We start from the raw sequence: 15,683 nt of genomic DNA, 5'->3' as shown, positions 1-15,683 counted from the left end.
GGCGGCTCCTGACTCATGAGTCACCGTCCCTCCCTTCCCAGCTGCCCCATCCCCAACACGCACACGAACGTGATCAAGAACGGGGATTCCAGCAAGGCCCAGTTTAAGCTGAAAATCTTCTCTTTCATCAACAACTCCATCGTCTATCTGCACTGCAGACTTCGCATTTGCATGGACTCCCCTGGGACCACGTGCAAAATAGTAGGTGTTGCGCTTTCCTAGACTTGGGTCTGGACTCGCGCCCCTGTTGCTCTGAGGAGGGTCGCTCTGTTAGCTGAAGCCCAGGGCTTGGGTGGCTCGGGGGCCTGACTTCTGGGAGGAGACACGGGGCCCTGCACACTGGGCCCCAAAAAGGAACAAAATGAGGTGTGGACAGTGGGCAGCCCATGGGTGGATGACCCGTGTGACCAGATGGCTAAGCTTCGTCCTTCTGGAGGCCGTACCACCTGCTGGCCATCACGTCACATCCCATTCCTGCCCATGACGCTGTGGGGGCTTCTCCGCTAGGTGGTTTAATGCATATTCAGGTGTAAAAACGTTGCTTTAGTTTCATATTATTTTTAGCAACATTGATGGAACACTACTGAATCCCAGTCACTGTGATATTGAATAAGAGGGGGTTTTCCCCCCACGTTCATCCTCACAATGGGATCTTGAATAATTTTATAGTCTCATTTCTGTAGACCTTTGAATGTGAAATATGCTTTGCAGTCCTGAGGTTGGAAAGCTATTCTTCGTTCCAGACAAGTGTGTAGCTGACGATCACACGTTGTCTGCACCAAGGACAGCGTAGAGAGCTCTGCTGGCCTCGGGTTCAGCGATGGCATGTTTGTCTCTCCTCTGGGGGCTGGGCTCATCCCTGTGCGGCTCACAGAACCCCTGCAGCCTCCCTGGGTGACGAGCCTCCGAGCACCCCCAGGACACGCATAGGAGAAGAAACGATTTTGTTGATGTCCCTTTGTCTCACACAGTAGATGTTGCAGAAAAAAGGACTGAAAGGCACACTGAGCCCCAGATGACTACCAGCTAAGGGCGCACACCAGCCTGCACCTGTTCCAAAAGCCCCTCAGAAATACGAAGAGTATTAATACCACAACCAGCTCTGCAAGGAGCTGCGAGTCTTCAGATTCTTTATGATACGGCTTTCCACATTCCTGTCCACGTTCTTGTAGGAGGGGTGCTGTGTTGGTGTCCTGTGGCTGCAAGAACAAAGTGCTACGGAGCCCCTGAAACAGCAGGAATGCATCCTCCGAGGGGCTGGAGGCGGGAAGTCCAAGATCGGGGTGTGGCCAGGGCCGGCTCCCCCTGAGGCTGTGAGGGAGACTCATTCCAGGCTCTGTTCTTGGCGTGTCTTCACAGCTTCCCTTTGCGCGTGTCTGTGTTCAACATCCCCTTTTCATAAGGACACAGTCATGTAGGACTGGGAACTCCCCCCCCCCCCCGCAATGACCTCACCTTAACTTCATCGGCAAAGTTTCCAAACCCCCTGTTTCCAAATAAGGTCACATCTGCAGGTACTGGGGGCTAGGCCGTCAACATCTTTTAGGGGGGAATAAAGCAGGTGTATAGTGAACGGGTCCGACCACGTCCCTGAACCTCTCTGCCGGGCAGAGCTGCAGCAGGCCATGGAGAAGGTCAAGGTGACTCAAGGCCAACAGAGGGCCCAAGCGGCCAAGGGGCCCGGGCTTGGATACGGCTCAGCAGGTGCTCTCTCGAACCTCGCTTCCTCCAGCCCCTGCTGCCCACCCTCCCTCCTGTCGCACTGGCAGAGCCCCGTGGTCCAGGCCCCTCATCACCTCTGCTGTCTGAGCTCATCCAGAGGGTTTACAACGTACCGACCAGAGTCTCACCCTAACAGAGACCACATTTCTCAGAGCTGATGAGTTCCGTTCAACTAATTGGAAGTTTCCTTCATTTCAAACAACAGAACTGCAATGCCATCCAGGCCCCAAGAAGCAGTGAAGCATCTGCAACATACCAGATGTCCTGGGGACCCCTCATTCGGTCTGAAGGTGAGTTGGTGACTTGGTTGAGTCAGTTAAAGAAAAGATGCCACCGGTTCCGTCTCTCCCGAGTGTGAACCTGCGTGCCGCTACCAGGAGCCATGGGCCCTGGGATGGTCGGCAGACTCACCACCGTGGACGCAGCAGCTGGTGTTCGCAGGGAGCCCCGGATCCAGCCTAGGGTTCAGTCCCTCGCATGCTGGCCCCTCCCGGGACTCCTAGGGGGGAGGAGCCCTCGCCAGCCCCACATCCCCACACTGTTGCTGCAGAAGAAACGGCCGGGGCTGCAGGAAGTCAGCTCACGCTTAGAGAAAGCTGTGTTTGGAGCTGCGTCACACGAAGCCAGTAAATTTTCCTGACACGGGATGAATGCCCCGCGTGGGTTGCTGGGAGGGAGGAACTGGGGCTGCAGCAGGTCGGATTCCGTGTGTACATGTACATGTGTGTACATGTGCACCAGCGTGCGCACGCACGAGAAAGCTGTTTATTGTGGGCTTGGCTACATCAGAAGACACAAATAGAAAGGCATGGCTTTCTCCCCCTTGGTATAAAACTTCCACCATCCATGTGATTTCATTCCATGTGATTTCAAAGGCCACCATCACTTTTCCAGAAAAACATTTTATCTCCTTTGAGATTGATTTTATTCTCCTTCATAGTCATGGAACCCCAGGTCTCTGCTGGCAGGTGGCTGCGGGGAATAAACACTGTAATTCCCAGCCAACCTGGCGGCCAAGTGTGGCCATACGAGTAAGTTCTGGCCAATGAGATGTATGTGGGTGGTCCAGTGACAGCCCCCAAAGGGCTGCCCCTCACGTGCCCCTTTCTTCCTACTGCCTGGCAGTGGAGGGGGGGCAGGTACAGTCACCTGCCTGGCAGACCCTAAGGGCCTTGGGGACAGGAGCTGGAAGGAGCCCCATTCCCAAGGACACTGCAGAGCGGGTATGCCAGGCCTGGCCTTTGAAGTCCGAGTTTTGTGCCAGAAAGAAAGAAATCTTCATGTTCTTTGTCACTGCTCTTTTGGCTTTTTCTCCTTTTGTCGCTAAATGTAATCCTGGTCGAATTTCCTTTTTTTTGTTGTTTTTCTCCCTAACTTTGATGGCCCTCCTTGTCTCTCTTTATCTTCCTGCACAAGAACTTCGGGGTTTTGGATATGGGGTCTGGGCCCAGGTCTAAGTGTGGCCGGGGCTTGGGAAGGAAGCTGAGGGAGCAGGAAGAGGGAGGGAGGATCTCTTGGCCAGTGATTCCAACTGCTGGTTCTCACCCAAAGTATTTGTGAAATTTTAAAAGATTCCAGGTTTGGGGGCCTACTAATGCTGAGTTTCTGGAGCTGGGCTCCAGGTCCTGGGATCTGCACTGGTCATCAGGAGGGGGCAGGGCCCATCCTAGGACTGCATGCTTGTCCTACCCTCTTCATTTTTTTTTTTTTTAAAGATTTTATTTATTTATTTGACAGAGAGAGACACAGCGAGAGAGGGAACACCAGCAGGGGGAGTGGGAGAGGGAACACAAGCAGGGGGAGCGGGAGAGGGAGAAGCAGGCTTCCCGCGGAGCAGGGAGCCCGATGCGGGGCTCGATCCCAGGACCCTGGGATCATGACCTGAGCCGAAGGCAGATGCTTTACGACTGAGCCACCCAGACGCCCCTACCCTCTTCATTTTCTCAAACTACTAAGGAGAACTGGTTGGCCAGGGGCCCCAGTATGCATTCTCATTTGTAGAAATGGAACTTCTATTTACTCACGATATTATAGGTAATGTCAAAACTACTGGAGTGGAAAAAGCACTAGGCTTGGAGTTAAGAGACCTGAGTTTGAATATAATGCTTCTAGTTGTGTGGTCTTGGGAAAATTACTGAGTCTTCTGATCCAATCCATTCTTCCATCATTCCTCCACCCATCCACCCATCCACCCATCCATTCATCCATTTACCTATCCATCCACCCATTCATCATTCCTCCATTCACCCATCCATTCATCCATTTACCTATCCATCCACCCATTCATCATTCCTCCATTCACCCATCCATTCATCCATTTACCTATCCATCCATCCACCCAACCATCATTCCTTTATCCATCCACCCGCCCATCCATCCATTCATCCATTTATCTACCCATTTATACATCCACCTACCCTTCCATCCACTCATCCATCATTCCTCCATCCATCCATCCACCATCCATCATTCCTCCATCCATCCATCCACCATCCATCATTCCTCCATCCATCCATCCACCATCCATCATTCCTCCATCCATCCACCCACCTATCCATCATTCCTTTTTCCATCCATCCACCCATCCACCCACTCATCCATTCATCCGTTTATCTGTCTATCCATCCATCCATCCACCTACCCATCCATCATTCCTTTACCCATCTATCTATCCATCCATCCATCCATCCACTGATTCAGCATTCCTTCTTCCGTCTAGCTACCCAGGATCCATCCATCTATCCATCCATGCACCCACTTGTTCATTATTTCATCTGTTGACAAGCATACATTTCTACTAAGTGTCTAGCATTCTCCTTTTTCTCTGTAACATGGGTGACTACGTTGTGCCTCATTTCCTTCATCTATAAAATGGGAACAATAATAATTTCTACTTCATACAGTGCCTTGTCCATGGAAATTACTGGATAAGCGTTAGTTGTTATTCGTAACCAGTGGAGTACCACACTAACAACCATTGCAGAGAACACCAAATATAATATATTATATTATAATATAATATAATAAGGGTATAAATTGTTGGGCTCAGAAACAAGGACTGTAATTATTCATTTTGTTCATCATTCTTTCTCACTGTATTATTAGCTTATGTTTACTCCATAACTGTGCCACACAAATAGACCGAAAAAGCATTTAGAAACATGGACTCTCCCAGTTGGTGGAAACTTCACATTTTAATTGTGTACATGAACAGAAATTGTGTTGGAGACTGCAGGGCTGAGATAGACTGGCAGACAGATCCCTTCAGAATTGCCCCCCTCCCACCCTGTGCCCACACTCTGTTCCCTATGCACCCACGCTCTGCCCCCACCCTTGATGTGTGCCCATGCTCTCCCCCACCCCCCATTCACCCACACTCCACCCCCCACTGTGTGCCCACGCTCTGCACCCCCCACGTGTGCCCCGCGCTCTGGCTCGGCCATCGCCATCACTCCCACTATATGGAAGACTGAGGATACTTGGGGATTTCAGGGAATGTGGCAAAGTTCACAGGCTGGTACCTGGACAAGCTGGGCCTCTCAGAGCAGTTCCTGGCTTCTCCTAACCCCCCCTGCTTTCTTCTTCTGGGGCCTCACAGGCTTCTTCTTCCCCAGAGCTCCAGCCCTCACACCACCTGTGCTGGTTTTCTGGGGCTGGTGCCACAGGAAACTAAGTGCACAGACTGGGGGGTTTAAAACAGCAGAAAATATTCTCTCACAGTTCAGGAGGCCAGAAATTCAAGATCAAGGTGTCAGCAGGGCTGGTTCCTGCTAGGGCAGCGAGGGAGAGTCTGTCCCAGGCTCTCCCAGCTTCTGGCATTTGCTGCTCGGGTTCTCTTTGGCTTGTATGATCCCATCACCGGATCTCTGCTTCTGTCCTCACACGGTGTTCTACCGGGCCTCTGTGTCTTCACATGGCCGTCTTCTTATAAGGACGTGGGTCATATTGGATCAGGGGCTTCTCCTGCTTCAGTGTGACCTCATCTGAACCTAACTCATTACATCGGCAATGACCCTAGTTCCAAATAACATCACATGCTGTGGTACTGGGGGTTAGGACCTCAACATGCCTTTTTGGAGGACACACACAGCACTGTGCCTTGGTAATGTTAAGGAAGAATCCATTTGGGCATCGTCCCTGAATGTGTGCTGCCAGCAAAGCTTATATCAGCATCACAGTTTTCTGATTTAATTTTTGGAACTTTCCCGTGGCCATTTGCTTTGCTAGACACCTCATTATTTCTCACTCACTAGAGTTTCTTTGTACAAAGAGGAAGAGAAAATTTAGGTGATGTCTGCCAGATGCTCAAATGTTCCCGCAGGAAGGGTCTGGAGCAATCATTGAGGCCAGTCAAGAAGTGAGGAGCCAGGAGTCCCTAGCAGCTGAGCCAGAATGCAGACCTCTGGAAGGGGCTGTTTTCCCTGGGGTCGTACCCGTGCTGGGAGGTTCTCTATCACCTTTCCCCACAGGGCGTGTGTCCTCTTCACCAAAGCATTGATGGCTTAGTGTCTTTGCAAAATGACTATTTGTGTGCATCACCCCAAGTGACCATAGTAACCCTCCGGCGCGTGGGCGCGGGCTGCCTGAGCTATCCTGGTGGAGGACCAGTTTTTTGTCCAAAGATGGACAGGTGGTCCAGCTGTGTGACCCGCATGCAGCTCACACCACACAACTGGTCTCTTTTGGCCGGGTGGACATCCCCACCAATGGCCAGGGTCATGCTGCAGGATGTGCTCGCTCTCCACCTCTAGCTCTCTCACGCGGACCCCACCTGGAGCGGCTCTGGGTCAGTGGGTGGGTTAGGAGCCTTTTGCTGCAGGTAACAGAAAACCAAACCAGCTCACTCGTCCCCGGAGCCGGCTGTCTGGGCTGGCTCTGGGCTCCACTGTGGAACAGGGTCTATCTCTTCTGTCTTCCTGCTCCGGCATCCTCAGTGTGGTCCACCCTGCTTGTGCTAGCAAGATGTCCTGCACCTGAGGCACAGGACGAGGGCAGGGCCCCATATAGCATCCCCCAGAGGCTGGATCTAGGGACCAGCCATGTGGTAGTGTTGGGGAAGCTGGCTGTCCAGAGTCTGGGTGCCTTAGGAAGTTGTAGCTGCTCTAGCAACTGTCCCCAGGGTCTTCATCCCTCTGGAGGAGGCGATGACCTATGTTCCAAGCAGCCAGGAGGGGGTCCCCAATGCCATTGTTGGACCACCCTGCTAACTGTGCACACCTGTGCCGTGCCCTGGACGACCCAGAGCAGTGTCTACACAAGCAACTGCACAGGAAACAGGATCTGGGTGCCACTTGTCCCCCGGGTGGACACCCCAATGTAGGAGGACATGGAGGTGAGCGAGAGGCAGCTGCCCTGTCAGTGGGTTGCACCTGCTCGCCCTGGGCTCCACGGCACCCTGCCTTCCTGCAGGTCTCTCCCCTGGGATGTGGGGGTGGGGGCAGGCCAGAGGGCTGCGTGGTGGCCTCCTTCTTTCTCTGGCCGGGTGGGTTTCTCCTGCGGTAAAATCGAGGGGACAGGCACACACCATACGGGGAACCATTTTAAAATCGACAACCCAGGGACATTTCACACATTCACCGTATTCTACAACCACCACCTCTCTCAAGGTTCAAAACATTTTCATCACCCCAAAAGCAGCTCTGCACCAATTAGGGGTCCCTCCCCACCCCCTTCCCTCAGAGCCTGACACCAGTGTGCTTTCTGCCTCTGGTTGTGCCCGTTCTGGACAGTTCTCTATGTAGGGTCATAGTACATGTGGGCCTCTGTGACTGTCCTCTCTCACTCGGCAGGAGGCTTCGGAGGTTCCTTCCTGTTGTAGTGTGCATCAGGACTTTGTTCCTTTTTAGGGCCTGACGATATTCCGTTGCGTGGATGGACCACATTTGGTTTATCCGTTCCTCCTTTGGCGAACGCTTGGGTTGTTTCCAGCTTTGGGCTGTTGTGGATACTGCTGCTATGAACATGGGTGTCTGGGTAGGCAAGTCCCGATTTCCAACTTCTTGGAGCCTGTGCTCTCCTCTGTTGTTATCAGCCCTCCGTGCCCGGGGAAGGCCCACGCTGTCTGTGCTGGGACCAGCCACGTGTCCTCACGCAGAGCCCAGCTGAGCCCTCGGCCTCCCCTAGTGATTGTCCAGAACGCCGGGCGGGCTGAGCTGTCCTGGCTGATGCGCTGCTTTCTTGGGGTTGGGACACCTGCTTGCTCACCTTTGGGAACCCACACGCACACGGGCACGCGTGAAGCCTCACACCACGGTGCTCCAGATCGGTCAAATGCAGATAATAACGGCACAAAGCAGCGGACACCCGTGGAGGGCTTGCTCCCTGGCTGCTCCGTCCCAAGCCCTCCGTTCCGCCCTCACCACAAGGTCGCAGTGCCGGAGCCACGGGCGGTACCAGAACCTCAGAGACGCGTCCCTCCTTGTTCGGGCAGACCCCCCTCCCACCTGCGCCCGTCTCGTTGCCTGCAGGTGAGCGTCCAGGTGCGCGGCCAGGCCTGGGAGCCGGCTACCTCGTCCTCATCATGGTGGCTGTCTTTGCCTTGGTGGCAGGAGCAGGTGTCCTTGTCATCGTGCACTACCAGAGAATGACCGGCAAGTACAACTTCAGAGCCCAGTCGGACGACTTCAGCTACCAGGTGTTCTCTGAGTAGGAGGCCCGGCCGGCCTGGAGGTGGGTGAGGAGCAGGGTCCTCGCCACTGGCGGAGACTGTCCCAGGGGCTTTGGGAAGGCCTAGGTGGCTGTCGGGTTTCGAGCCCCGAGGTGCAAAGCCACGGGAACGGTCGCGGGAGGATGGACCATCGGTTGTCAGGGACCGGGTTCTGTCGATTTGCACAAGCGCGGAGCCCGAGGAGCCAGGGCCAGTGCGGCGGGGTGAGACAGGCCACGGGTGCCCCTCAACTCCCAGCTCTGTCCCCCGCTCCTGGGTGGCCCCGGGCGAGGCCCTGAGCCCCTGGTGCCTTGGTTTCTTCATTTTCCCTCGTTTGTGAAAGGGCCGTGTGATGGCGGTACCAGCCGCACGATGGCGTCTGGCACCTCGAGTGCTGAGCGAGTCCCCACGATCATCCCCTGTGCTGTGTCCCCGTGGCCTTGCCCCGGCCACGTGCGGTCCCTCGTGTCCTGGGTGAGGCGCTGGGCACACGGCCTCTCTGCGCGGCGCTGACCGGCAGCCGGGATTTTAAATGCTCGAACCCCCGGGTGTGAAGACGCTCTTCCGAGCTGTCGGAGGGCGGGCGGGCTCCTCTGTGGGCTGAGGGCGGCTGAGCACAGGCGGTGCCGTCCGTCTTGGGGCGCGGTATCGCCACTACAGACCCTCAGTGGGGGGCCAGACTGTTAACTTCTGTAAAGGTTTTGAGATTTTTGAAAAAAGAGGAAAAGAAAAGATCACAGGCCGCCTTTCGGCGCCTGTCTGTGATTGTGCCTCCAAACACTGTCCGAGTCCATGTGGTTACGGAGGCGACAGCAGCCGGAGCTTGGCTCTGGGCCCTGGGGCCGCACCAAGGTGTCCTGGGCACCACCCCGCACCTGCGCCCCTCCCCTGCGCCCCTCCCCTGCGCCCCTCCCCCACACCCCCTCCCCCACACCCCTCCCCCGCACCCCCTCCCCCGCACCCCTCCCCCGCACCCCTCCCCGACACCCCTCCCCGCGCCCCTCACCTGTGCTCTCTCACCTGTGCTCTCTCACCTGCACCCCCTCCACTGCACCGCTCCCCCGCACCCCTCCCCGACACCCCTCCCCGCGCCCCTCACCTGTGCTCTCTCACCTGTGCTCTCTCACCTGCACCCCCTCCCCCGCACCGCTCCCCTGCACCCCTCCCCCGCACCCCCTCCCCCGCACCCCTCACCTGTCACCTGAGCCCCTCACCTGTGCCCCCTCCCCTGCACCCTCTTCCCTGCGTGCTCTTCGGCCCCGCTGGCCTGCCCCCTCACCTGACAGGAGTTAAGGACTCAGGAGGTGGAACTGAACGCGGATTTCGGTGTTCTCATCTGACATCTTCAGCAGGGGACACAAGCTTACTTCTCTCTTGTTCTCCCTCTACTCTCACAAAACCCATAATGGGAGAAGAACCACTTCTGTAGGAATTTCCAGTGGGAAAATGGCAACATCCCCCCCCCCCCCAATCCGGGCAGCATGGACTTGCCCAGGGCCACACTGACTCACCGGTGCTAGGGGACATTCTGCAGGGAATCCCCCCTCACCCCCGGCCTCAGTCCTGCCCCCATGCTGGCCTCCCTGCCAGGCACAGAGTGCGCTGCCTGGCGCGTGGGGGTGGCCATGCCCACCCTTCCTCGGCAGACCCTCGGCAGCTGGCTGGCTGCAAGGTCACATGTGGCCGGAGGGAGGCTTTTCTTCTCTGTCCTTTGGGGCTCGGTGCCCGGCTCCTCCCAGCAGTGATGGCTTTCCCTCCAATTCAGCTGGGTTTCCTGTCTGCATATTCCCCAGACTTGAGCTGCTTTCTCCCCACGCCCTTAGTGACCCTGTTGTCTTACTAGGGTTCTTTCTCTCCACTCTCAAGCGGGCTCTCGGGGAAGGAAACTGTTTCTTACTAATAATATTAGCAAACACCCAGGAGTGCTGAGCACAGGGGTGTATCAGAACCCTTCCTAAGCACTGTACATGAGTTAGCTCATCCACCGTACACAAGTTAATTCACCCACTGTACATGAGTTAACTCATCCATTGTGCACGAGTTAGCTCATCCGCTGTACACGAGTTAACTCCGCTGTACACGAGTTAACTCATCCACTGTGCATGAATTAACTCATCCATTGTGCATGAATTAACTCATCCATTGTGCACGAGTTAACTCATCCATTGTGCATGAATTAACTCATCCACTGTGCATGAGTTAACTCATCCCTTGTACACAAGGTAACTCATCCACTGTACACGAGTTAACTCATCCACCGTACACCTCATCCACTGCACGAGTTAACTCATCCACTGTGCATGAGTTAACTCAGCCACTATGCACAAGTTAACTCATCCAGGTTCCCCACAACTGCATGAGGTTGTGTTATTACTACCTTTACAGATGGGGTCCTGGGGTGGGAAGGTGAAGCAGTGCCCTGGGAATGTAGCTAGGAGGGGACAGAGCTGGGATTCGGGTCTGGGGCCCATTCTCTTAGCTGCTGGGCCACAGTGCCTTAGACTAGACATGACCGGGCAGCCCCCCTTACACTATAGCGTGGGCATAACTGGCACACATTTGGGACGAGGCCCCTGGGCTCTTCCTTTCATTGGAGACCCAGAGAAATTGTATTTTAGCAATTTTCTAAGAAACCCACAATTCTCTCAGTGGGGCACAGGCCCCCAGCGGTGCAGGGAGCAGCTGTTGTCAGAAGGAAGGACGCTCCTGGGACCCCAAAGCCCCTGGGGAGGCAGGTGCTGCTCCTGCCGGTCGGGGCTCTCTGCCACCCTGCGGGCCCAGACAGGTGGGGGACTGGCAGTGAGTTTTGGTTCAACTTTACACTCTAATTATAAACAAGACTGCCTAGTGTGGTGCCTTCTAGTCTCTGGTCTGGGGCCCACGGAGTCTGAGTCAGGTAACCGGCCTGTTGCATTCTGTCCCCCCATCAGGGGGACACTGTCCCGGAGACATGCCGCATCTCAGTGTTGTCCCCAGCCAAGGCTGCCTTCCCCACATTCAGCTCTTTATTCTCTTGAGATAACAGAACTTTGAAACAACCCGGCAAAGTGTGGTCGGTATGGGCCCCATCCCTGAAATGAGGAAATTGGGCCCAGAGCGCTCCAGCGAATCCTCTGCATCACAGAGCAGAGACCAGATTAGCACACTTCTCCACAAGGCCATGTCCCTTTCCGTGCGACTTCGTCTTCATTAGAGAAGGTCCGGGAGCTGGTTCTGCAGACACCGGAGGGATCATGTCTCAGCCCTCTTTGCTCCCGGGGTGCCTGATAGCTCACGTACGCATTGTCGAGGTTCTTAGAACCATTACCGTTTGGATGGGAAAGGCTTAAACAAGGGCCAGCCCTGGAGGCCAGTCACCACCCTGGATAGAGTGACAAGGGAATTTCAGTGAATTTTATTTAATACTTATAACACGAATCCCAACGACGATGCCAACGCTTGTCCCGCTAAATTTCTAAGGAAGTCTGGTATGCTGGTACCAAGGTCATCTGGATGTCCCCCCTCCTTAAAATGAAAACATCAGAGGGAAAATTGGTCTCTCATCTTTTCATTTTCTCCTGTGGCTTCCGTTTCCGAAATGAAAAGCATCTATAACTGGTTCTCAAGTTTCTGCAAAAATCTGCTCTTTGAAAAACATCAAACCGTCCCCACCAGGTTGGCACTTGGCGCGCCCCATCCCCGGCAGGCCCTGTGCGTCGCTGTGTTCTCTGCAGGCAGTACAAAGGCACAAAGGCCCTGCGGGTGTGGTTGTCTGGCTCAGTCACTGGACACCAGGCCACGGCCACCATGGCTCCCATTCCTCTGTGCCTTCTGGGAGCCACTGCCCTCTCACTGTCCAGTAAGTGTCACAGTGGACACTCTGTGTCACGCTCTGACCACCCACGCTCTGCGAGTATTCCCGCATAAACCTCTCCTTTCCTGCATGCACACTGACCCTGGTGACCTCCTTCTCCATGCAGGTAGCTGTGAATCAACCTTGGTTCTTAATTCATCAAGCATCGACGGAAGCCTGCTCTGTCCCACATCCAGAGCTTGGATGAGTCCCAGAGGTGGCAAAAACACAGCCTCTGACTGACCCAGGAGACCCATCATCTGTATAGGTCCCAGAGAAGCAATGCCCACCAGGCGGGTGAGAGGAGCTGTTGGAGAGAGAGACAGGGTGAGGGGGATGCCCAGAGCCCCAGACATGGAGATATTCAGACCAAGCATGAATGCAGGTCTGCCACCATAAAGATCACCTCGAAAGCTCCAAAGTTTCCAGACTCTTTATCATCCTAACTGGTCCAAGTGGCCCTTTCTTATTTTGCTTATCACTGACCTCTGTCATCTGCCACCCACTCATCCATCCATGTATCCATCCATCATCTTTCTACTCATCCATACATTCACCCACCCACCCATCCATCCATCTTTCCATCCATCCATCCATCCAACCACTCACCCACCCACCCATCCATCCATCTTTCCATCCATCCATCCATCCATCTACTCACCCACCCACCCATCCATCCATCCATCCATCCATCCATCCATCCAACCACTCACCCACCCACCCATCCATCCATCTTTCCATCCATCCATCCATCCAACCACTCACCCACCCACCCATCCATCCATCCATCCATCCATCTACTCACCCACCCACCCATCCATCCATCTTTCCACTCATTCATCCATTCATCCAACACTTTGTCAAATATATAATATTTGACATTTGCAAAGATATTTGACAGTTCACCTGAAGTTCTTTTAACCATAGGTCAGTCATAAATATACTGCTAATGTTATTTCCAGCGGGCATATATTCTCTTGAACTTTTCTCCTGTATTACAAGCACATTGTTTTTATTTACACAACAGTGACTCAAAAGACACACTATTAATATAAAAATCCTTTTTTTAAATTTTTTATTGTTATGTTAATCACCATATATTACATAATTTGTTTTGGTGTACTGTTCCTTGAAAAAATCCTTTTAAGTAGAAATAACATTATACACACACACTCACTATTTTATATTTTTCCAAGTGTGAGGTACTATTTACCCATTACACAATGGGAAACCAGAGAAGAAATGGGTGAGTCATTTCCATAAGGTCACAAGATGAATTAATAAGGAAGTGGGTGTAGAATCTAAATTTTTATTTTAGAATGTTTTCCATGACACCATGCTGATAGCGCTTTTTACTTTATTTAAAACAAATTGAATTGTATCTGATAGCAAATACCTGAAAGTATAGGGTTTTCCTTGATGAACTTAGAATTATAACAGGGTCATAGTTTTTAATTCATGAGATTAATTTTGTTGAATGTAACTGCTATTAATACAGAACAGTTGGAGAAAGTGACTATTTTGATTCAGTGGATATTCTGAGTCAGTAAAGAATTACAATATGTAATGTGTGTGGCTAAACTGTGAGCAAGTAGAATAAATTGCATGTGACACTGAAACATGACCCTGCTGGCTGTTCTTTTGGTTCCGTCACACCCCATGCTTACCTGGCATCCACAGAGGGCGGGGTGCTGTGCTGGGCAGTCCGGGGGGACGCCAGGAATATGTGTCGGGCTCTTCTTCAGCGGCATCCGTTTGTTCTGATAATTGGCTCAGTACCTGTCACTTGTCTTTCTTGAAAAGAGGCAATAAATGTTCAGTAAATCCGGGTTTCGAGACCCATGATTCTGTGGGTCCCACATGATTATTCTCACTTTACAGCTGCAGAATTGGAGATATCCATGCAATGCTCCCACAGTGGGACAGCTAGTAAGTGGGGGGAGCTGGAGTTAGACCCAAGTCTGTCCGGTTGTAAGGTCCCTGCTCCTGCTGGGCTCCTGCCACAGGCTGCCGTGGGACAGTAAGCACGACCATGAACGTTCTCCCCTTGCTCATCTAATTGTTCCAACAACCCTACAAGGTAGAAGTCACTGATCCCATTTTACAGATAGGCAAACTGAGGCTAAAATTTTAAGTTACCGCTCTAAGCAGCTCACAATGAAAACCCAGATCTTGTCCCTCCTAGTTCAGGCTCTTCCTGCTACTCCAGAGAACACCTGGTTGGTTCACTGGTGAGCCTTCCAGGACCTTAGAACCCAGAGTTCCTCTGAGCTATGGAGACGCTACCCAGGAGCTAAGTAAGGTGGTGGGCTCCGATTGGCTGAGGTTCTGGATCCTTCGCAGTTCTCACATTCGGACACCACTGGCAGCCCCAAGTCCTTCCTGGCCCAGGATTTCGGGCTGATTCCCTCTGCGGGACGGTCCGGTGGGGGTAGGTGAGAGTCCTCCGCGCTTCCGGTGCACCCTCCACCCGGACTGCACTGCCCCGTAGCTGCCACTAGATGGCGCCGCAGACCAGGGCGGGAGGTCCCTTTGTTTCCTCGGCAACCACAGCCCTGTTTCTCTGGCTCCTTTTTTTTTTTTGCTCCGTTTGAGCCTTTTGCCTGCAAACGACCCCGATCTGGAATCGTTCCGCAGGGCTTTGGAGTCTGCTGGGGCGGGTCCCGGGGGTCCCGGGGGTCCCGGAAACTGCCGGGGAATGACGCCGGGCTTCCAGGGTGTGAGAGCAGTGAGTGACTTCCATGCGCTGCCCTTGCGTCTGTGTGGGCGCGCCCCGCGTGGACCCTGCTCTCCCCCCAGGACAGCCCACGGGAGGGAGACGCCTCCTCACCCCTCCCTCTCCGTGTCTGGGAGGGAAAGGGCAGCCACACCAGGAGGCAGTCTCTAGGTGCAGCAGAAACCCCTGGGAATGAGCCCGCGGTCGGCGCTCCCTACATGGGGACTCCCCAGGGGGACCGCGACGCCCCGCTTGCAGCAAGTTCTCGGGGCTCCAGCAGCGCGCGAGATCGGGCCGGCTGGAGGACAGCGTTTGCGCCACAGAGGAGAAGCGTTTCTGGCCTGAATATAGCTTGGGCGTCTTGCTGGGTCTACATGCCCGGGAGGTTATGGTCAGGCAGGACCCGGGGCATGCCCGGCATGGAGGGGAGCCAGGGTGGCCCCAGGCTGGCCCCACGTGAAGGACACTGAGTCTCCGCTGGGTGGGGAAGGGTCATTTCCAACACCAGGGACTGGAGATTCTCACTTTTCCAGACCCGGGACACCAAAGTGATTCTGATGGAAAGAAACTGATGGTAAGCACTTAGCTGGGAGTTCTTGAGAGTTTGCACCCGGCAAGTTGGCACGGAATTGTGGGAGTCAGGGTGGCGTTGAGGTTACCGGCACTGGCTCTCCCGCATGGGGCATGTCCCCTAGTTTCTCTGAGCCTCAGTTTCTTCACCTGTGAAGTGGGGATGGTGCCAGCATCGGTCAGGCAGCTTTGGGCTA

General features: G+C 54.0%; 1 protein-coding gene across 1 annotated transcript in view; it reads left to right on the top strand.

Annotated features, from left to right (window-relative positions):
- UMODL1 (uromodulin like 1) overlaps window positions 1–12,816 on the top strand; it is a 67,712-nt gene extending 54,896 nt beyond the window's left edge. The window contains exons 20-23 of the mRNA XM_028126496.2: window positions 42–201; window positions 1,928–2,012; window positions 8,190–8,391; window positions 12,328–12,816. Of these exons, the coding sequence (XP_027982297.2) occupies window positions 42–201; window positions 1,928–2,012; window positions 8,190–8,371 (427 nt within the window). The 3' untranslated portion in view covers window positions 8,372–8,391; window positions 12,328–12,816. The remainder of the gene's footprint in view (window positions 1–41; window positions 202–1,927; window positions 2,013–8,189; window positions 8,392–12,327) is intronic.
- Window positions 12,817–15,683: the final 2,867 nt, after the last annotated feature.

Source organism: Eumetopias jubatus, unplaced genomic scaffold (genome assembly GCF_037043125.1).
Source record: "Eumetopias jubatus isolate StellerSeaLion01/CBP00866 unplaced genomic scaffold, mEumJub1_p1.0 scaffold_1, whole genome shotgun sequence".
NCBI lineage: Eukaryota > Metazoa > Chordata > Mammalia > Carnivora > Otariidae > Eumetopias > Eumetopias jubatus.
Note: the sequence above shows the minus strand (reverse complement) of the source record. Positions and strands in the feature narration are given on the sequence as shown.